General features: G+C 37.6%; 1 protein-coding gene across 6 annotated transcripts in view; it reads right to left on the bottom strand.

Annotated features, from left to right (window-relative positions):
- The window catches only part of triob (trio Rho guanine nucleotide exchange factor b), a 98,159-nt gene that overhangs the window by 57,934 nt on the left and 15,775 nt on the right, over positions 1-24,450 (bottom strand). For 5 of the 6 annotated variants that reach the window (XM_032554959.1, XM_032554968.1, XM_032554941.1 and 2 more), the window contains 2 exons: positions 4,692-4,766; positions 2,382-2,496 (listed from right to left, as the gene is read on the bottom strand). In XM_032554959.1, the coding sequence (XP_032410850.1) occupies positions 2,382-2,496; positions 4,692-4,766 (190 nt within the window). Of the gene's footprint in view, positions 1-2,381; positions 2,497-4,691; positions 4,767-14,442; positions 14,615-24,450 lie in introns of those variants that run through there. The other variant, XM_032554976.1, reaches the window with a different exon arrangement.

Here is a 24,450-nt window from a genome sequence, read left to right as displayed (position 1 = left end):
AAGGGTAGAGGAAAAAGAATAAAACAGAGAAGGAAAATCTATCACTCCACTGAGTAACTACACCACCATTCTTAAGTGGTGACTGAAGTCATCCGACTTGGTGAGTGACATGTTCTGATCAGTGATCAGTCTATATTTTTCTGAACCGCGACCCACCATACATAAGCGCTGCCAGGTTGCACTCGTAACAATATTATTGGTTCTGGAAGTTGACTGAGTAAAGAAGCTTGTAGAAACTGAACTTGGTGTGAAGGTTGTTCATTCAGGCTGCAACAACAGAGAGACGTCAGCAACTGATGGGAAGCTGAATGCATTGCTGCAAAACGTATCAGTTCTATCTTTTTGAATATAGTGCAATGCTCCAGGGACGTGCTGGGTAAGGAAATGCTGACAATCTTTTCGAAATGTCACAGTAAAGGTGCGGGTTCTGTAGCTCTGACTATCGGAAATACACAGGGACCCATGCTAATGGCTAAAAGAAGATGCTAACGAAAGCTTAAAATGTTAACTGCAATTATGTTTTTACTTTTTATTAGTGATCATTTCTTGTAAAGCAGCGCTGTGCAACACCTGCTGCCCTCTCTCTCATGCACAGGGGGGCACCACTTTACATTCGCAAAAAAAAATTACTTAATTACTGATCTCAGGAAGGCTTTGCAAGGCTTAGCAAGGCATTTCTCTATTGACAGAGATAATAAGGAATCTGGGATATTATTCTTTCACTTTATAAACAAATGGCAAAAATGTTGGCAGACTGTTATAATAAACATTTAAAATTTGTTGAACTTAAAAGATTTCCAACTCATTTATATCAAATTAAATAGAAAATATGATGCTAATTATTTGGTCAGCTAATTAACTGATCCAATCATTTAATCACTGAAAGTTAGCTAAGAATCTGAAAGTTAGCTGAGACAAAAAAACATCGCTGGTATATCTGCAAAGCTGAAAGTCTTATCTGTGTGTTGGAGAACATGCGCATAGTGAACAATTATTTAATAGACAAGGCAAACAGAATAATCAGCCATCATAAAAAAAAGGCAGCATGTTTCTTTTATTTCTTCTGACTATTGATCACATGTACAAATGACCTTTTGGACTGTTGTGGTGGTGCAACAGAATCTATGGCACTGGTTCTGTTTTATGATTTCCCCCTGCTTCTTCAGTACAGTTGGTTCAGATTTTAAAAATCCCTTAAAAGCAAATATTAAACTTGATTATGTACTAAGGAAGAAATTGGATATTTTGAATTAGTAGTGTTGGATAACAAATTTGTCTGAAACTATCAAAACAGAAAATCAACAGAGCAAAGCTCAGTTAAAGTGGCCTGTAAGTTTTTATACACCACTGTACAAACTTAAACACTTACCAAAATAAGTGAACACCGAACGGCTATCATTTTGCCTCTTCCTTCTTAGCAAAGTCTTAGAACGCTAAATACTATTTTTGCTGCAACTAATTTGAACCACCTCTCACCTCCAGACAAGTGTCGGAAATACTAAGGTGAGAAACACTTAAAAGCACTCGACCTGCACAGCACTAGAAAGTGTGGCACTGAGAAGATCAGAGGCTGCAGAACAGAGGAGTGCAAACTGCAACTCCAAGCTAATCACCAGTGAGGCCAAACAGAACAGCCTGGAGCGATGTGTTAAAGGTGCATTCTGCGCTGTATGTAAGTTCATAGTGCAGCTCTGAACATTATTCCTGTGGCTACATGTTTAAGGTTTTTAGATGCAAATCGTTGCGACAACAAAGCAAATATGGGAGCAGGAGAGGATAACCAGTACATGTGCAAAACTCAGATGTGAAAAAAATTTAACTATGACACAATGCTGAATTGCTACCAGTTCCTTCCAAACAACAGCAGACTCAAAAGGAAGGGGTCACAGAGGTCAGATCTACCAATTAAACTAGTTTCTCTCTAAGCTGAGCCATAATTAAAGACAGAAATTGAAAACATAGAGGGTAAGAACTTTAAGAACCTATATGAAAACCCTTAGACACTTTGCAGCATAAGGTTATTATTTAAACCAAGCAAGGTGGGAAAATCTAGCAGTGGATTATGTGTTGTGTGTGGGGGTGTGTGGGGGTGTGTGTGTGTGTGCACGGGTCAAACCAAGGTGTTTCATTCAGGAAAAGAAATTGCTGCGTCTTTAAAATCAGGCAACATTGTCAGTAAATAAAATAAAATAATAAGCATTTGGCTTATTTGGAAGTCAAATAGCAACACAAGTTGTAACTGGAGTCACCAATCAGAGCTCTGTAGCCATTTTCAATCTCCAGAGAGGTTTGACCTGCACATTCAAATTCCTGACTTTTCTTTAAGATCTACTTCTTCAATGTATCTGCAATTTGTTCTCATATCCACTCTAATATCTTACTTTGGAATAGTAGCCAGGTACGCTACAAGTCTGCGGAGGTCATCAGGTCTTATTCGGTCGTGGTTGCTCCGTGCTGGAAAAGTGAGAATTGGACCTCCACGTCTGTCTCTGCCACCTTCAGACACAACAAGAAAGAAAATCAGCAAATGACATCAACTTTGATAATTAGACAAAATCCAGGGTCATCTCTGAGAACTCTAAAAGTTCTCAGAGAGAAAATCTCAGATACAAGAACACAATTTCATTAAAGTTTGTTCTGAACTAAGTTAAACAGATCAACCAACTAACTTTCTATTGTATTCAAAGGCAGTTTTGCTAGTAAAGAAAAACATATTTAATTAAGTACATAAATATGAACTGACAACTGAACTAAGTGCCAAAGTGATGGGAGATTACATTGTGTTTGTGTCCGAACCATCTGTTATTATGTCAGTGGTTAGTCATGGCCACGCTGAGTCAAACTAAAGGGTAAGGGTCAAATTAGTCTCATGATGACACAAACACAGCATGCTTAAAAACAATGACAAATGATGCCAATACCATTTAAAAGTCAGGGTAAAATCAAATCGACACTCTTATTGAAAAAAAACAGCCCAATCTTTCCCTTAAAATTGATTAACTTTTCTTTTTAGAAATGACTGATGTTTTCTTCAGATGCATTCTTCTCACCAATCCTCTTTAGCATGCAAACTCATTAACAGCTATAGGATTCTTCACTAAGATAACTAGTCAATAAATGCTAGAACAGAATCAGTGCTGAATAAAATGCTTAGCAATTTTACCAGTTTTTAATAAGCTAAGCCTAGGGCAGAAATCATAGCTTTATCAATTGCAGCAAGTCACCCAGTTTTTGAAGAAAGCCAGTCCAACACCATCATACTACCACCACTGTGTATCTGGCGCCCTTTATAAAACGTTTTATATTTCCCTCATTGGACAGAATATTTATTTTTATGTCTTGGGGATCATCAAGATGTTTTTTGGGGCATTTTTCTTTTTGTCAGCAGTTATTTATGCTAATCCTTTGTGGAAACTCTTTTTTTGTTGAATTTCAAAACTGACTGCAAGGGAAATGAGTCCTCCAGTTTTTTTTTAGATACTGTTCTTTGTTATTTTATTGCATCCTGGATGAATCATTGATCCGCTCTTGGAGTATATATAGTAGGATAGTGACTAAAGGCAAGGCTGGTCACTGTTCTATTTTTTTCTCCTTTTATGGATATTAACTATAACAATGATTTGTTGTAGTCCCAAAGCCTTAGAAATAGCTTTGTTACACTTTCCAGACTGAGAGTTGTCTGTATTTTTGGTCACTTTGTTTTTTTGTTTTCTTTAGATTGGGGCATGATTATTTTCACAGAGATGTTATTAAGTTTGCCAGGCCTGTCTAAACATTTGTGACTTTAGGTTAATAAGTTCAGACGGTTCCTGGCAATGTTGCTCTTAGTTAAATGTGTCAACTTTCTTAAACAAGAAGCATCTGTTTGCTGGGTGGTGGACACCTGGATCAGCTAGATGCACAAATGACAGGAAACTGTCCCTTTAATTCATCCAACACAGAGGTTGGTTTCAGAGATCATGTGAATTGCCCACAGGGCAACTTCTAAAAGTAATACTTGACACCATGAAGCTCTGTGAAACAGCAATGAAATTAATTGTTTTAAATTAAAACTAAAGCAGCAGTGAAGGAAATGAATTAGTGTCTAAAATGAGTGGCAACTGAAGCAATGCCTCTGCAGTTGTCTAAAAAAATAATTAGGAAGCTCAATGTATTACTCAAGATCCTTGAAATAGACGTTTAAAACAAGGCTTGGTGACCTAGTGGTACACCCCATCTGACCTAGCACTAATGCTGTTCTATTCACTTCAGCTTGCAAAAATGAATTTAAAACTGTAGAGATATTAGAACTAGCGTTAACTAAAAATACAATATGGAGACCTGTGGTCTGTTAAAATCCACGACACACATTGTTCCAGTTATCTGATTAGTTTTTTTAAGTTATTTTATTTTCTAAGTTTATCTTTGATAATATTTACTTTACCCTATTCATAAGAAACGTAAAATCAAAATAAAATTTTATTTTAAAGCCATTAACGCGTACCTTATTGGATTTACTTAAATCTGAATGAAAATGTCAGTTTATGCAATTGTTTCTATTGATTGTTCTAAAAAAATCTAACCATAAAAGGCAGAACTAAAGTGACCCCCCTAATTTATTTTGTAACAGACTTTTCACTGATCATTACGACTAATGACAGATTATAAAAAATGTGGTAATATGAAAATGGCATGCAGAAAGTGTAACTGACCTGAGAGGAAGGCAACCTTCTCCTTGAGGATAGGAAGCACATCAATTGCCTTCATGTCCTCATTGCGATGAAACCCTGAAAAAAAAAAAAGCAAAAAAAGGTAAGTCAAGGTAATTCTCTTTGCATTTGATTACCTGTCAAGATTAATTCAATTTATACATCACAGCCTGAGGGGAGGTTGGATCTGCTTCAACAGAGAAGCGGTTTAATTATTATGTCATTTTATCAAATGGGCAATTTAAATCCAACCAAGTTAATGATTTGTTTAGTCTCTGTAATGAAGGTGACTCTGATCTGCAGAGAAATGTAATGACTTCTTTTTTTGTCCATTTTCCAAAAAAGTTTTCATTCTTTAGTTTAGAAGATTTTGTCATGACAACAGTTAAAAAAAGAGAAGATGTGATAACATTTCACTGCCTCGTTTGCTTTTGAGAACCAAACTACCAACAACAGTTTTAGACTATGACACATACTGATCACTGTGCAATAACGCATGTCAGTGTCGCAAGCAGGAGATGGTGATAACACCAGAATGCAGGACATGTCAGTGGCCATATGGGTCCGGTTAAAGCTGCAAAACATAGCAGGTCAAGCAATAGTCTTGCTTTTGTTTTAGCTTAGCCTGGTGCCAATATGTTTCTCAGCCTGGCCTGGGTTTTGTTGTGGTATGCTCTTCAAATGTCAACCTCTCTGCCTCAACTGCTTAGCAGATGGCCCAAGGTTTACTGCAAGGGAGCAAAATGCAAATACCAACAGCAAACCACCCTCACACCAAAGGATTCTTATCAACTGCGTAGTCATCTGTGCCTGACAGGTCAATCCTAAATGCTGCTGATTTAAATGTTGTTGATTTTTTTATATAAACTGGCAGTGCTCTTTTTTTCAGTGTTGTCTAATTTTTTTAATCTGATAGTTGTTGGTAACTGTGCAATTCTTTAGTTTTGCACAACTTAATAAAGAACTGGAGGATGTAAATATGTGTGATAGTCTCTAAAAAAATTTAAATTAGTCAAGACAACGGAGAAAGTTTTTGCCAGTAAACCTATATTGGCATAAAAAGCTGACACCATTGGCTCGTTTTTGTAACAATATTAAGACTTGAAGTTGAAAGATGCACATTTTTAAGTTTCATGTTATGGACCTACACAATTATCAAATTTATAAAACTGACAAAAAACAAAGTAGAACTACCATGCTTATGGAAGCCGTTTTGAAGAAAATGGTGTACAATAATAATAAGAAATATGTCTGTTAAGTTTCCTTCTATCCTATTTGACTGTCATAATGTCAGTATATATACATGCCTGTTTTAAGGTATTTTTAAGGACCCAAAAATGTAACACCACACAGAAGATATGAAAACAGATATTTCAACAGAAATAAAGAGATAAAGATCAGCATAAATTCAAATTGATGTCAAAGTTTTATTATGAATTAAATAAAACCAAGTAAACTTGTGCAATACGGCAGACAGCTAAAACAACACAAGAGGATGACAATCTTTCGACACAGCAACTGGAATCTAATTCTGAAGATCTTTCAGTAAATGTAAGGGACATAAAACATCGTGGTCAGATGAGACAAAAAAAGTGATTATTTATGCCAGCTATAGAAAATGTTTACCCTTCTCTAAATCTAAAAAAATAACATAATCCCAAAACAGAAGTCTTCAATGAAGCATGACGGTGGAAGTATAATTACCAGCTAAACAACTGAGTCATTAATTTAAAGTAACAACAATAAACCATAAACAATTTATCTATAAATAGAAAGGCTACAAAAAAAAATAAAACAGTAAGAAAACAAACAGTTACATAACCGCAAAGCTACTTTGACAGCATTGAATCACACAGACCACACTTACTGTAAAAATGAGCCAACTTCTCATAGGCTATTCATAACCAAACTAGTGAAAGATAAATAATCACTCTCTAAGTTTTAGCATTTTTAACCTTGACACCAACTAAAATTAGTTTAATTTACACGAGGAGTCCAATAAAACTATGATTGCCTCTTCAATTATAGTTATAACGAAAAAGAAACAGACTAAAGAACTACAATTCACTCCTGGTGTTAGTGGCTTCCCTTTTTGTTTATATATACTACATTAGATCAGATTCAAGACAAAGCTCCACCGTGCGTTCACTGCAAAAAAAGGTAAATGGACAAAAAAAATCTTTGAAAAATAGCACAACCAGATGGGCCTAAGTACTGCAATGGTCAATCTACTAAAACAGCAAAAGCTGACTGCCTGTTTTATTCATTCAAACTTTACAATCTCCCTCTGATATTTTTGTCTTTGAAAACTGCAGCACCTGTTTCGAATCCATTTATTTTCTCTTGCTCACGCACACAAAGACAAACAAAGTAAGAAGTCTACACTTTCTTTAAAACCAGGCGGGTGTGTGTGTGTGTGTAAGTGTGTGGAACATCTCCACAACAGGACAGAGAGAAATGCTCCTCTTGAACTCCATGTCTGAGCACATGCATGTTTCCTGTCAAGGGTGCCCAGACAGACGCATTCCTCACCATGGTGGTTTATATAAGATACCGATTCCGGCACACAGCTGGTGCTGACCTCTGTTAAAGTGCTGCAGTTCTGCTTTTACTGTTTTTCTCCACCTTTATGAACTCTACATCGGGCCAAATCTGGCAGAGAGATGAGAACGGTACAGAAGAGCGAGCAACAGATGTGACTGTCACCCAACTTTTGCACTGTGTCCTGCATGGACAGCAGTGTAGCTTGAAAAGCAGAATAAAATACTTCTAGATCAAACAGTTGCTTGTGATGCATATGCAGTAAAATAAACACACTCACACAATGCAGCTCATGATTTCAATCATGTTTATATACAGCGACTTAGCATAGAATATTCTGTGGAAGTGAAAAATTGCCAAGCCCATTGTGATTCATGAAACTGCATCATTGCTTCTCACTTCAAATGTTTACACAGGGGCACATAGTGTTTTTTTTCCTCCTACTGCACACAGGCCTTCAGTTACACATTTGCTAAGAACAAAATAAACCTGTTCAATTCCAGGTTCATAGCACGCTCATAATGAGAGCAATCAATTTAACCGCTACTGTGCACTTTGTCTTTTCATAGCAGGCAGAGTTCATACCATGTCTAACAAAGAGAAGTGTTTTTGCAATGAACCTGCATATGAACACATTTTAACAAATGAAGGAATTTGAAACATATTTCTAAAAATAAGATTAAGCTATTTGGTTTCCTGGCAGAGGACTGACTACTTGGTCTGCTCCATAAATTTTTAACAGGGTTGAGACTGGGGTGATTCAAGGAGCTCGCATGCTTTATCCTATCCAAAATGGGTTTAGCAGTGTGCTGGATCACTGTGCCACAGGAACACCCAATTGTGCCCTCCATCTGTGGAGGGCACAATATAAAGTGTTACCATCTGCGGTAATACTTTATTTGACGGTGTGTGCATAAGACTGACATGACACTGTCTTCAAAGTGACATAACACCTCTCATGAAGATGAAGGAGCCTTCATGAATGTTTATGACTGTTGTCATGAAGTATCATTCGGTAAATAATGCAAGGTTGGCCATTTTAATGGACTTTTAAAACAAGTTTTAATGCAACTTTGCCTTAAAAGTGTCATTATTTACCAAATTACACTTCATGACACCAGTCGTAAACATTCATGAAGACTCCTTAATATTCATAACAGAAGTTATGTCATGTTTATGACAGTGTCATGTCAGTCTTATGAACAAACCCGCCAAATAAAGTGTTACCCCATCTGTTGATCTGAGGTGAAGCTGAAGAATTCTGAGGATGGGCTTCTCTTTTCTTTACTCTGCAGACGGTGTGCAATTCAGCATTACCACCAACAGCAACACAGCGCTTTAGCATGATACTACCAACACTACTTCACATGTGGTACAGGTTTCTTCCATTTGAAAGCTTCTACATAACGTCACAGTTTTTTGTCAGTATGGCCAAACAATGAAACTTGTCTCTGAAAGGCATTTGGTTTGTCAATCTGGAGGCTAAAACGTTAAGCTTGTAAGAATAAAGCTGTTTTTACTCAGTTGGTTTATGTTGCTGCTAAACAGGCTTGAGTGTGAACAGTGATCCCAATGTTCCAGAATTTCCCAGTTTATGACATACCTGTGGTTTTGGTAATTACTTTGCTGTTCTTAGACAATTAAAGCTGATTTAATTTAATCCATAATGCACTCAAGCTTCTGCACCCATTGTTTTAATTTTAGAAAGTATTTAAGTTGTGCTCAGTATTATCAGTCCATCCTGAATAAATAATAGCAAAATCCTAATCAAAAGTATTGAATTAGCAAGCCAGTGATGGGTGAACATCAATTTCTGCAAGACAAAAGATTTTACTGCAGCTAAATGTACAGTAAGTCAGGAAGTAGGCTTTGTAGACTCATGGGCTTTTTAGATATTTATGAATACAGAGAAAAGCATAGATGCAAACAAAAATATTTACATGTGCATTTTAAGTTTTTGCACATTTAAGAAATTTTTTTCTGATTAGAAGTACCCTTTTAAAACAACAAGGCAGGTATACTTTTTTTTTATCAAGGCCATATTCATGTATTGAAGTGTTTTAGATTTTTATGTCTGATGTGATATTCTAATCTTAAATGTCAAATTTTCATTAGCAGGGAAGGGAAAAAGCATAAGTAACAGAAGAGAAGGGTTGAAAACATCAGTGTGTGTATATAACTAAACTATATAGTGTGCTTTATTGAGTTACTGAAGTAAGTTATTTTAAAAATATTTTCATTTATTTCACATTACTGTAAATGTACCCCAAAAATATTTTGTAAGTGTGACACTCCTATAGAACATTGCCTTTACTTTACCTATTTAGGTAGTTGAAGACATTTAGGTTTGAGAAATGAAACAAAAATAAAAAAAACTTGTCATGAAGCATACCTAAATAAATATTTATACTTGCAAGTACAAGAAAACTAGATGTACAGTCAAGATTAGTTAATTCTTAGTTTTCAATTTGCCTAATTTTGGTCAAATAGAGGTTAACTGCAGCCTTGCCCCTGAAATGACAATATCTTGTATGTCACAGAGTGGAAGGATACAAGACAACCTTGTTTGAAAACACAGGAGCAATATCTATATTTTGCACAGCAGAAAGAAAATGCAGTGTTTCTGCCAGGCTTGATTCAAAAGCCTGTGAGAGGATATGTATTTTTACAGTGGGAGTGGTGTGTATATTGTGCTTGCACTAGAAGTGTGGAAACCAGAGAAAGTAAGATATATTGATCATCATGCATTGTTTCTTGGCACTTGTGGTCTTTATAACTTTATGAGTTAAGTTAGATAGCTAAATTGATTCAGAATTTTTACAGCAAAGTCAGTTAAGCTCATTTTCCTTTGCCCTCTTCAGTCCAGCCTTGAAACATCAGAGCCACAGGAATAAATCAACATTGCCAGCTCAAGAATATTGGTTTTGTCACATTACCTGGCAAACTCCAAATTAATTTATAGAGATTTTATCTGATTATGTCAAACACAAAGCAGAACAAAGTTGCCTACAAAATCTGTAAAATGCATATTTTCATCTTTTTCAAGGAAGTCCTGGCCAAGAGACAGCAACAAATACAACACAAAAGAAAATGACAAAACAGGTACACATCATTAAATTATTCTCAAGAAATTCAATGCAGACAAACATTTAAAGTAGTTCAACAAGGTATTCACTCAGAAGCTCAAAATAAAATGCATACCAAAGTTATCACGCTATAGACTTTGAAAGCCTCAAATCATTTCCTTCCACCGTTCAATCAGTCAATGTTTTGTGTTGGTCTAGTACATAACTCCAAATTCTTTCTCAGGTCCATGGTAATCTTGTAATTAAAGAGTGATTCCCAAACTTAGGAGCTACAAATGTTTATTTGTGTCTGCCGTCCATGGAGTTGGAACGCTCTACCTTGATTCACATGTACAACATGCAGCTGTGCATCCCAGCATGCCTCATGATTCCAATCCTTTGGCACACAACATTGAAACTTTCAACCCAGACAAATTACAAGCTGACTGTGTCTGTGTCGTTGCAGAGCAGATGTTATTCAACTTGCAACACAAAGCTGCTGAAATGCTACAGTGCAGTTGGCTTGACTGCTGTCACAAATATATCACTGTAAACATGATGAACAGGATAACTGTAGAGCAAAACAATATATCAACCCACAATCACTGCCAGAATATCATTGTTTGCTACCTGAAGATCACAAAGGACTGCTTATGTGCCATATTTAGTAGGTTATTTCAGTATATTTCAAGTGGTGTGCTCTTAATCTTGGTACATTATAAAGATATTTGACTAGACATAGTCAACTAAAAAGAGAACAACGAGAAGAAAAAAGCTTTTCTCCACCAGTCGAGCATAATTGTTAAAACAACAGAGAGAACTAACTTTCTTCTCAATCCAATTTCCAAGTTTCCATCGATCAAGCTGTATTCCTTTGTTGCTTTCCTCTCCCTTTCTCCCTTCTTACACATAAAGACACACATGTATCGGCCTTGTCTGTTTCTTGCTCCCACAGCAGAGGCACGTCTAGCACCCGCTCGTCCACTCCTGCCCAGCTCTGTGACCTTCGTCCAGGGCTGGCAGGGGGCCGGGGGACTGTGGTGAGCTCAACTTTCATCATGTTTCTCATATTGTTGCTGTTACAGTGTGGCTTACAGCAAAAATAACACTTTGCTCTTACCGCAACTCCCTCGACCTGAACTTAACCCCTGAGCAGAGCACAAAAAAAAAGGAGAGCGGGAAAAAAAGGAGAAAAGGCAATGAATAAGTTAGAACGAATGAAAACGGTGGAAACAAAAACCATCCTTTTTGGTGGTACAGCTCTCACGCTGGGCTTAAATGCTCAGTGTGCAATCTGTAGAGTGGTGCCTCCAGATTAAACAATGCTATGTTTGATTAATCAATTTTGTATTTATGTGTAATTAGGTGTGGTTAAAATGACCATAAAAGTGAAGACTTCACATCAAATCCGCTTTCATAGCTGAATATCAAGCACCATTCCTACAAAAAAAATCAATTCTAACTATTAACTTTGCCAACTTATTGGAGCAAACTGTGCTAACCAAAAGACAAATGGCCTACATGCAATCCTTGACCAAGATGTGACATGCATTAATAACTCATATTGGACAACATAATAACCAATCCATGGGAATGGTGATGTGAACAATGCATTTCTCAATCTATATAAATCCCACAGATTAACAGCTCTCTCCATGAGACACTCATCCTTCAAAAGAAGGGCAGAGCGGGTCTTCGGGTCACTTCTGCACTGTGCGGCACACTGTAAAAGCAATGCAGTTGGGCATAAACAATGTTCACTATCAGCGGCCTTGTGCAAGCCAGTGAATGTGCATGTGATGATGGGTTCACTAAGCTCTCTGTGAAACCAGAGAAGGGCACGGCCAGAGTTTCATAAGTCTATAATGAACCACTGTGGTCACATCTGTGCTCTTACAGTAGCACAGTGACACGCAGCGCACAAAACCTGGATGTAGTCTTGTTAGAAATCCGTTGTGTGTCAGAAGACGAGCCATGTAATTTTGTATTATATTGTTATGCTTAAAGTGCATCTCAAGATTTTGTGTACGTCACTTGAAGGTACACCTGTTCCTCTGATGGTTTCATGTCTCTCTGAGTCAGAATAATAAAGTCAGTGTGCAACGTACAAATTTCGCTGAGCTGAATAGTTTGGCTATAAAAATTCTCAAAGTTCCCCTCGATCTCACTACTGGTAACCCACTGTAGCAGCTGCCAGCACTTTTTTGTACTAAACAAAAACCAAAGCTGGCAAATCTTACACCAGTGGTCTCGGCTTTCGGGACGCAGAAGAAAAAATGCCTCTACAATTTAAATTACATAATAAACAGACAAGTATGGGACATAAAAGGTGAAATGGGAGCCCAATCAGGTATTTTGTTTGCTTAGTTGGTTTAGTTAGTTTTGCATTGCCATCAGCACTGAATCAAGAATGATCTAGAACTAATAATAATAATAATAACTTTGTGCTCTGACATAAGAAAAATACCTATTTTTTCCATTGACAAAGTGTAAATCTTTCAATAGACAATATTACAAAAAATCTGGCTTTTCCACATTTTGGAAAAGCCAGATTTTTTGTAATATTTGCAGTTTTTGGTGACAGTCTCTTAAAAAATAAAATATATGATGAAAATACAGTTTTTTTAGTTGCTTTGCTGCAGCTAATGCTAACAGCAGATAACGGCAACTAAATTCTTCAGTGCAGACATCCTTACTGAAGAAAGAAGACTCAGAATTTGTTATTTCCTGTAAAGGTGGGTTGGTTAAAAATGTCAATTAAACAAAATGTGTAGAGGGTATTTAAAGGAAAATATGTCTTCCTGTTCATTCTCGATGGCTGCTACATTTATATAGGTACTCAGACCTTACCAGAAAACAGGTACACTAAATGTGTTACAACAAAGTTTCAACCTCAGCTTGCCAGACAACATACTGGAAATATTGACAGCCTTCAACAAATCAGATTCTCCTTATTGTGATCAATAATATGTTTGCGAAGCCCTGATAGCAAATAACAACCTGCACCAATGAAACCAGTCTTTGACTCATACTTTGTTGAAATAACTTTGACAGCCATGGGAATTATGAATTCCAAACATATCAGAAGACATATCAGGATTCAGAGCCCTTTTCCTTTCTTCCCCAAAACCATTGGAAAGGGGAACATCTCTTCACACCACTGCATTTGTCTTTATGAGTTTGTTTTGGAAGAGCAAAAGGATTTTAGCGATTGCTATAATTACATAACCTCGGACTACAAATCACTGTTTGTGGAAGGTGAACCCGTTCTTATGTTGCATGCACTACCTGCCTAATTTGTCTTTCTTCACAGGCACTTCTAGGTCGCACCTGTGCTTCAGACTGAGGCCAGCTGTCCTGTTTACCCTGCCTCGGCAGCAACTGGCACTGATGAACTGGCTAGCAGGCTGTAGCTTTGTAAGACTTACAAAGTGTTGTTGAAACAAGTTGCTTTTTATATTCCTCCCTTACCATTTGGTGAAGACATGATGAACTGCAAAAGCCTTGCTCACATTCTTCTGAAATGCTTCTGCAACAATGCTGTTACAAAAACTGCAATATGTCACCTTATACGGAAATCTAAAAATTATGTTTTGTATTTTGGTTTCTCAAAAAATTTTATTAAACAGCTCACATAGAAGAGTATTCATTTTATTAACCACATGAAAGCAGAAGTCATGAATTGCTCTTACTGACATGTGCACAGAGAAGAGCTACTTCTTAATAAACATCAGTTTGCAGTTATTCGTAAAAATCACCACAATACAGGTACTGCTGCAGATGTTCAAGAATTTTCCACACAGCATCTGTGCTTCATTAGGTATTTTAATTCAACATAAGTTGTGCAAAGGTCTGCCCACAAATTTAAAAAAGTGCATTTAATCCATGAAATAATGTAGTATAGTCAAAGATCTCAGTGCACGTATTTAATGATCCATCTGATTCCTTCTTCTTCCCTGCTCTCCTCTCCAACAGTTTTCACGATTCGTAGAGAAACTGGATCAGCCGCATTTCCAAAGCAATAAATGGAACTTGCAAAAATTATTATTAAAATCTTGAAGATGCCATGCACATTGTCTTCTTATCTCTTTAGCTGCTCATAAACTAAAGAGCAGATTTAGATTGTAAAAAAAAAAAAAACATCCTACCTGATAGTCTGATCAGGGTTTTCCCTGCCTGGGCATACTGCCAGCTGTGGTTGTCCAGCAGTGCCATTGTAAATTAAGACAATCCATAAACTGGCCCAATCAGCAACAGTCTAACCAACATCCTACAGATGTTTACAGGCAGTTTTGCACTCCTTATTCTAGCTTCCCCTCTGTACATTTCGTTTTGTGGCACTAAGGCACATGAACAGTGACTATGACATAGACTGGTCAACGCCCTACCACCCACTGAGCTACAGAAGGCTAAAGGGCCTGCCAGCTCCTTTTTGCCATCCCCTACTGGCTTTTCTTTGCCTTGTCCCCCTGATGTCACTAACCCCTCCCCAAAACGAGATTTAGTATCAGGCACTGCACTGAATCTAAACCGTTCTCCCCTCCAAATGTGCTTGGCTATTTCCTGACAGGAGGGGAGGGGGGGGTCTAAGCTTGCAAAACATTTGCGGCTAGTGTATTAGTCTGTGAACAAACTTTGACCATGACTGTTTATAATCTCTCTTGTATTAAGAATCTTTCGCTGGACTCAGTTATGAATTTCTTAGCATTTTCAAGTGTGCTTCGTGACATTTCAAGGCCGTAGACATCCAATGATTAAGTTCTAGATTTCATTGTATTTTCTGATTGTTTTTTGGAGGTGGCGTTAAAAGAAGTTAAATATAGTATACAATTAAATATACAAGACGAACATAAACCAGAAACAAGCTAGCACATACAGAAACATATTGATAGCTAACTATCAACTATTTCTTTCTAAAAGATGTTTCAAGCAAAAAAATAAAATAAAATAAAAAAATCACTATTGGCAAACAAAATGACTGAAGCTAATATTTGAGGAAGGTGATGATTTGTCAAATTTACCAGATTATTCAGGTTTAAACGTAAAGAAGCCTACTATCTATGGACAGGTTGCTTGATACAGGGTCATAGTTCATTCTGTTAAAATGGTCATTTTGGGGGATATTTGTGTTGAAAGTGAGAAAATGCACTACACCTATGTGCCTATAGCAAACATTTAAACAACATTTTAAGCAATGAAAGGCCAATATAAGTAATAACCAGACAGCTTTAAAAACACAATAACACAGAAAGTAAAAAAATGAATCAATCACTACATCCACATAAGCATTACCTAGTGGATGTTGTATTACCTACCAGTTTTGCTTGCAGACTGCATGGCCAGCCTTCCCTTCCTTTCCCTAAGAAATCCCATGTAGTGCAAACGGAACAGCAAGGTCAGAGCAGCCATGTTTTTGTGTTATCAATAGCAATCCAAACAGCCAAAAGATGCTCCAAAAACTGCACTCCCAATAGTTCCAAAGGTGCACAAAATATACTTTACTTTTCCCAAGCTTTTAGCATTTTCGGAATTACTAAAGGCAAATCAGACACATTGCACTTCAATGGTGGTCTTCTTGTACTATCGCAGGGCATCGAAGCTGACAGCCTGCAGCCTCATGTGACTGTGAGATCACACAGTTTTATGTGTATTATAAAAGGCCAGGTCATGAATGTCATGACTGAACCCGTTGGAATAAATAACTGGGAAGGATTGTCACCTCTTAGAAAGTGAGACAGGGTAAGCAGCAACACATGAGTGAGCGTAAAATAGGTCACACCATTCAAGCTGTAAATATACATGACTACAATGACCTGCCAGATATAGTTTAAATACATATGTAAAGTCAAGAATTACATCATCCTCAACTTAATTGTGTTTCACGCTGCATTTAGAAACATCAGCTAGATTTGCTAATTGCTGTCCTCAATGGCGAGACAAGTTTCAATTAACAATACAAACCAATAACATCATAGTTTGTAGTCTTTCATGTATTTTAACACCAAACCAACAAAATAACTTTGCACAGTACTATAATTGCAAAGGATTTACTTTCATATGAACTGTCAGAAGTGCAAATAAACTGTATACATGTACCAACTACTACCTTTTATAAGCATAGTAGCCACATTGAATTATAAAGTCTAGACCAGTTAGGAACCTCCAAGATTTCAAGCCAGATATCCAAATTCAAGCGTTTTGACCTCCCAGTACAAAAAGAATGCAACATCAGAAGAAAGAACAGATACACATAAAGTCTAAGATCATCCACACACAAAAACATTGAGATGAACAACGTCCTACTCTACTTCTTCACTTTATTTATACCTTTATAGCATAAAAAAGTCAAACTTCATGAACATTACTAACAGGACAATGAACTTCTTTCCAGTCAAACAATGCTGCTTGTGTTACCTCAAACACAGTGTCCATTTAATGGGTTACACTGTTTCTGCAGCAGAAAAGCTGAATGAGAGACTCTGACTGAGGCATAAAGGCCTTTTTCAGTGCTGAGCAACCATGGGCATCTGTCTCCCCATCGCAGTATGCAATATAAACTCACTGTGCAGCCAGCTGAACTGCATCAACTCATCAATGAAGCGGAGCCAAGGATGCTTTGTACGGCTGTGGGAACAACCAATCAGCAACCTGCTTTGGGCCAAAGCCCCTGACTGTCCTGCTGTGCAATGAAACCAAACCAATAAACCAGAAAACACCGAATGACACTTTCGAAGCAAGGGAAACAAATAGACGGGTGAATGCCTCAGTGATCCACTGTTACTAAGCTGCTCAGGAGAGAAAAAGGACAGAAAAGGAAGGGGTAAAAAGAAAGAAATTGAGCATGGAAGTGACAAAACGGTTTTGGCTGGGTGTTATTCATTAAACAGAAGTGTCACAAAATCCGATTTGGATTTCAGCAGAGTATGATCGACAGTTTGAGAGCAGTAAATTCAATTTTTAGGCAGATAAAAATGCTAAACATCTGCATTCTTCATATCAAGAAAAATACCTAAGCATGCCTGATGATGCAAAGAAAAGTCATACCGACACTGCAGACCACAAAGCTAAGAAAGGACTCATAATGTAGTACGTAGGGAAGCCTCAGTGCATCTCATGTAAAACACATAACCTTTGAGCTTTAGTTATTATGTTACAGACTTACACCCAGTGGTGGGCTGTCGGGGCCCTAGAAAATTGAAAAGAAAAAGTGTAAAATGTTTTAATTATTTTTAAATTTAAGTTACACCTACACAATAAATCCTACAAACTGTTCAGCCACAACTAGGAAAGAAAATGATATTAACAAAAAGACTTAATATTCCATATATGACTTTACTTGATTTATGTTCTTTATCTTCATGAAGTTAAAATGGAGACACTGAAATACAGTGAGTGTGTGATTGTGTGCACCAGCAGAGTCGCCAAATGTGGAAAACCGGCAACCATGTTCAGGAGCTCAGCAATGAGAGTTTGGTCCCAGAGGATGATACTGTGGTGCAAAACATGTTGTAACTCTCACATTATTGTTTAATGGAACATTATTGTTTATTGTTTGTGTGACTTTCTCTGTGACAGTTTCCAGGGACATTTTCAGATAAATGTACACATCACACAAAGTGTTCACCGCAACCCAAGTTCTGTTTCTTTTTTTTTTTTTTGCCCCTCCATACTTTGCCTTTCATTCAAAACACTCTTCTCTGGTTATTTCCTGATTACCGTCTCCTTGTTTCTGTTCTCAACTTCCCTCCATGGAACTCCATTGTGTTGTGAATAGTTTTGCACTAGACTTGTCTACAACAAAGACCAATGTCCTGCTGAGTAAACACACAGTAGACAGCAAGCTACTCGTCCAACGCTTGTCTCCATGACAGGAGGTAAGCACTTCACTGTTGTCACAGCTCTAAAAACAACTGGTTTATGAAAACAGCACGCTATGAGACTATCTGATGGAACATCTGACTGGCCTGCACGAGTAACCACATGCACGTGCATACAAATGCTCCCTGAGAGGGGCCGGTGGTCATTCAGAAAAGAATTGTTTTCCTCCACTCAAAATTATAATCCATAGAGCCAGACGAACATCAGACAGGAGCACATGAACTGCACTGGCAGATGATTTACACCAGCATTCCTACAGAGGAAAATATTTCACACTAATTCAGGCATTTGAGGAGCTCCAAATCTAATCCTATCCAGCTATTTTCATATTTTGCTCTGGCTCCTGGCAGTCTCAGTCTCAAACTCTCCCAAAAGGAGAACGATTTGAGGCAAAACGATAAAGGAAAACAATCAGAGCTGCAACTTTGGGGCTTTAAAACAACACAGAGCTGCCAGTGGAACCAGGACTCCACCCTGACTGCACACACACAGGATACAATGTGCATCCATGTTGTATTTCCTGTTTTTATCTGCATCACATTCTCACAGAAGAAAACAACTACACATGGCACAAATGGGCATGATCTCAAGTTAATAACAGTTGACACTACAATTCAGGAAAGAGAAAAAAAATCCACAAATAACATATTTTCTAACATCTGAGGAAAACTATGGGACTATTGTCTTACTTTTTCTTCTAATTTTTCATTAGTCAGTAAAAGGTTCTTAAAGTATTATAACCTCATGTTAAAATACCACAATATCATAGTTCCTACACAAAAAAAACATAAACAAAAAATATATTCTGGATACAGACAAGAAGAAAGCCAGAGTCATTACAGCCCTAGCATCTTACTAACATCTTGCTAACAGGACTAAACCAAACCAAATTAAAAATATTACAAAATGTATTAGCAATTCCCAAACCACAACTTTCAGAACTGTGGTACATCATTACACCAGTGACCCATGTGTCTTTCTAAATCAGATTTTTTACGTCAATTTACTCCTAAATATACAGTATATACATATATATATAAAAAACTCCAAAAACAAAAGATTAAGGAATATTGAGGGGGGGATATTTGTTTCTTTGTTTAAAGAGTCAGAAATTTTGAATTATGGTAAAAATTACCATAACATAATCATATATTTACTTGAAGAGTAGGCTATGTCATACAAATTTATTAAAGAAAACATTCCCAATATTCCTGACCTTCATATTTCCATCACTGAGCTCCTGGGAAATCAATACTGACAAGACGATTAAAACAGAAATGCTAACGGGTCACTACACTCGATTTCAGAGTTAAATTCCTCTCTGTTGAGGGTCATGATGTATATTAGAAGCTAAATAAAATTTCTTTATCTACAAAAAGTGTAACGAAGCGTAGTGATGACTGATATTAATAGCTTTTCGATTGGTATTTTACACATTTTAGAACTTGAATGATGGATTAAGCAAACTTTAAACATTAGGCATTTGCCTGTAACCAGATGTGCTGCAGCATCTGGTTCCTGTTCAGCTAAACTTACATAGGATAGCTCTGAAGCTCTTCTTCAGCTTTATACAATATAATTCATCGGCAGGGGTCTAAACTCCAGCTTCATCTTCAAATCTTTAGATCTTTGTTCTTTAATCTCTTGCCTGGTATAATATTTCAGTTCAGGAATACATGACAAAACATGCCAATTATTTTGTCTTTTATGTGTGAAACAAATTGTGCAATCCTGACCACTTCACAGATCTTCTGTCTTACATCTTTGATGGTTACACCCCCTTTCCATGTAAACACGGATCATAGCAGAAGAAGAGGTGAGACCGCATGAGTCACATGTGCCTAATAGTTAGCCTGCAGACCTCTGAAATCTAACTTTAGAGCTGAGTTTTTGCCGCCAAGCGTATTAACAAAAACAAAGCAGCCTAAAAATCACATTTAGTTTTGCTGTGGGACTCTGAAAACATGTCATACTTACAGGGGGGAGCAGATAGGATCTGGATAGACATGTCCTCAGCTTAAAGAGCCAGAGAGAAAAATAGCCGCACGACAGCAAAGGATGCCATCCATAAACGAGCTTCAATGAAAAAGTACTCGTCTAAAAAAACCCTCTTTCATGGCTTTTACCTCTCCAATTCCTTTATGATCAGTTCCGCTCTGAATTATCTGTTTGATTCAAAGAGCATTTGTCAATCATCCTTATGTAACGTGTTCCGACGCAAGACATCAATCAGATCATTAAGTAACAAAGGCAGAGACTGCCAGCATCAGATCCACTTGATGTGCATGCATTTTTAAACTGAGTTGTGGATTCCCTCGAAACACATTGCTGACATAGATCAAGACAGCTGGAGGTTTGCGTTCATCGTCACGTAAAATAAAATTTTAATCACTAATCCATTTGCACAGATGCAGTGAAAACGGCATATTCCAATGTCACTCATTTGAATAAATAAAAATAATTCCTCAGCAGCACAGTAATCAAGACCTGCAAATGCATCCGCTGACTAGCGTAGATCTGGCATTACAGTGACATCCCCCCCTGCTCCTGGAGCAGCCAAGCATCCTTTATATTCCTCAAGTCAAGGAGCAGCTAGCAAGCACACGAACACAACACATCCCCCTTCGCCCCGTCCCTGACTCTCTGCCTCTCCCCTGTCAGCCCCGCTCAGAAGAGCGATTGGCCGATCCGCATGGGAGAGGCTGATGGCAAATGGACGCAGGAGAGAGCAGAACCTCGTTTTTCTATGCATCAGTGCTCCCAAGAAAAAGAGCATGATCTGAGAGGCAGAAGACAAAGATGATGATGATGATGATGATGTGGGAAAAAGGGATGGCGCAAGGGTTTGAGGGGGAGGGCATGACAATAAATTACGTTGTCGTGCTAACCTTTATTTATCAAAAGGCTGTCTACACAGCATCAATAATAGATCATGACCGTTGCATTGATGCCAGATCTTGCAGGAAAAAAGCGAATTCAGAAAGGAGAGAATGTAATGTTGACAGAAGAGAAACTCTACATGACTTCGGGGGTAAATTCAGGGTACAGCAGATGGAGCTTATTAGCAGATGGTGGCGTATTTATACATCTAATGTGCTTGTTTGTGTGTGGATGTCATGGGGAACGGATCTGAATTCTAATCAGGGGGAAAAAAACACTACTGGTGAATTTGATCAATGACTTTTTTGGTGGGGGGGCAGACATGTGATTATACACACATTTTGGTCTCTTCTCCTCCTCTCTCTATCGCTTTACAGATTGAAAAACATTTTAGGTGTGCAGGAAAGTATCATAACTTGTGCTCTGTGTTCTCACAATAGCTAAATACATTCAGCATTATATTATTTACTCTTCCAGTGGATATAACAATATTAACATTTTGCATCATTGCACAGTGGCGCAGTTGGTAGCACTGTTGCCTTGCAGCAAGAAGGTCCTGGGTTCGATTCCCGGCCCGGGGTCTTTCTGCATGGAGTTTGCATGTTCTCCCTGTGCATGCGTGGGTTCTCTCCGGGTACTCCGGCTTCCTCCCACAGTCCAAAAAAAACATGACTGTCAGGTTAATTGGTCTCTCTAAATTCTCCCTAGGTGTGAGTGTGTGTGTGCATAGTTGTTTGTCCTGTCTGTCTCTGTGTTGCCCTGCGACAGACTGGCGACCTGTCCAGGGTGTACCCCGCCTCTCGCCCGGAACGTAGCTGGGGATAGGCACCAGCAACCCTCCCGACCCCATTAGGGACAATGGGTGAACAGAAAATGGATGGATGGATGGATCATAATTATTATTGTGCACATTCAGCATTGATATTGATATCCTTACAGTTTTATTCAAAGGTTTGAAAAATATGGTAATAATATGGCAATAATTATTGCATTTTAGAAAATAGCATTACTCAACTTTCCTACAGTTGTCATTATTATTGCGTCTCATTTGTTTATTTATAATAAGTTTTAGTAATAGCCACATACTGACTCGCAAAGTCACACACAGAATATCTGCCATTTTGGTTCCTATTTGTTTTTAACCATATTTCCCATATGTCTCGAGAATGAAACCATATTTTGATTTTTTCTCTAAACATGTTTTAATTGAGTGATGTAACAGATAGAACATTCTAAATACACAATGTACCCAACATTTATACAACAACTTGTACAACCACAGATTGTGCAAGGTGTTTAAGTTATCTTTAATGTACACTACTTAATTTCAGAGTGCTGTATAATTTCTAATTAAAACCAATTAGTTTTAATTATTAATTAGTAAAAAATTTTGGATGTTTGTGGCTCCATTTACTATTTTAGAAGAATGCACGGATCTGTGTAATTAAGGAGAAATAACTGGTGTCGTATACCTAACATTAGTTATTTATTTGAAAACATCACCCTAAAAGATAGAGTGCTCACATCCAGCTGAAATTTAGCTTAGCCACTTGTCACCAACAGCGTCAAAAATCCAGATTCATTTTGTTTCTAAACTCTACATCCAGAAACAACAAGTTTACAAAAGTGCTGTAGGCTACTAATGACAATAAATAAAATAAAAAGCAATGCCATACAGAAAATAAACATTCAAGAGGCATTTAAAATATTTGAAAAAAGTAGAGGTTGTCCAAATATAAGTACATCTAACACATTGGGTAAAGTAATCCAAATACAAATCCATTGATAAATTCATTTTAAATAAGTAATTGCGGCTGTCAGGATTAATTGTAACTATTAAAACTGTGAATTACTTTATCCTTAGCACTCATGCTTAATGCTGCACTCACGTCTACTGAGTGATCCAATGAAAGTTGCTTGTGCAAACACACAGCAAAAAAGCACACAAAGTCAGGATGCTCTGAAGTGTAAACAACATTCAGGAGCTCACACAGGTGCTTAGAGGCAAATGTGTGTAAACAGCCCTCTGTGGACAATACTAGGATGGACACTGCTTGTATATCCTGCACGCTTCCTTGCGAATTAAATGACAGCAACACTATTTTTATTTTTTTCTACAAGCAAGTTCAAATAGAGTTCAACCAAACAATTTGAATTTGTCTTAATAAAGTAGATGATTTGACCATTACATTAAAATACAACATCTTCAGTTTGGGTGTTAGGACTTTAAATATAACCTATAAAGAATGTTATTGTGTTCAGATTATTTGTTCTGTCAGTTCTTTCTCTTTTTTTTTGTTTTGTTTTACAAAGGTGGAAATTTCACTAGCAAAACACTCATGTATCACTGACTAGCTCTGATTTGTGCATCAAGTGGTATTTTATTATCTTTTTAAGTTTATTTCATAGGGACAAGTATACATTTCACATGTTATATCCTATAGAACTTATAGCCATGACTACTTTGCAATGTCAGTCCTGGGAAAGACCTTTACATAAACAATTGCTAAACCCCACAATTAAACACATTTAAACAACAAGAGCCAAACATACTTCATGGTAAATTAGTTGTGATCACAAATCTTACTTTTTCTAGAACACTTTTAAGTTCAGAATGTGCAAGTTAGATTTTGAAGAAAATTGGAAATTCCTATCAGCCAGAAACAGCCGGAAATGTCTGTATTACATTAGTTTTACGTGCTTACCCTTTATTGGGATAAGAAGAAACAGAACACATCAAAACAAAAGAGACATGAACTTGAAAAGTGAACTAACTTAATTCACACTAAGCAACTTCCGCAAACACACACCGTCAAGCCTCATCTTCACCATCCAGGCCTCTGCAGGGGGACGATTTTAAAAAACAGAAATCCAATAAACTCAGAGGAAACCACTTCCGCCACTGCTTAGAGGGGTGCGCGTGTGTGTGTGTGTGTGTGTGAGGGAGAGAAAGAGTGAAAGAGAGAGGACAGACTGAGGGAGCATGCCTGGCTGCTTGTCTACCCCCGGTGCACATGGTTAGCATTCAAAGCCCAGTTCAATAGGAACCACACAGTGAGCTCAGTGTGGGTAGGGATGAGAGACTGAGCTCACTGCTGAATTAAACTGAACAGAAACATATGGCGGAGACGAGAGGAAAGCAGCGAAGAGGAGGAGACCACTCAATCTCCCCCCTCTGTGCTGAAAAAGTTATCTTCACTTTCAGCCAGCGAGGCAAATTCCCATCTAATTCACCATACCAAGCATGTTTATATCCCTTTAGTACAGCAAGAGATCAGAATGATCCTGACTGAACAGCCAGTTGGCTTCTGTGGCAGATTATCTTGGATTGAGATCCAGAGCATAACTGGGGGACAGTCCAACTGTTTACTCTGAGCACGCTTAGTCTAGAAGCCCAT

Source organism: Xiphophorus hellerii, chromosome 3 (assembly GCF_003331165.1).
Source record: "Xiphophorus hellerii strain 12219 chromosome 3, Xiphophorus_hellerii-4.1, whole genome shotgun sequence".
NCBI classification, from domain to species: Eukaryota; Metazoa; Chordata; class Actinopteri; order Cyprinodontiformes; family Poeciliidae; genus Xiphophorus; species Xiphophorus hellerii.
The sequence above is the reverse complement of the archived record's forward strand: the minus strand, read 5'-3'. Positions and strand labels throughout refer to the sequence as shown.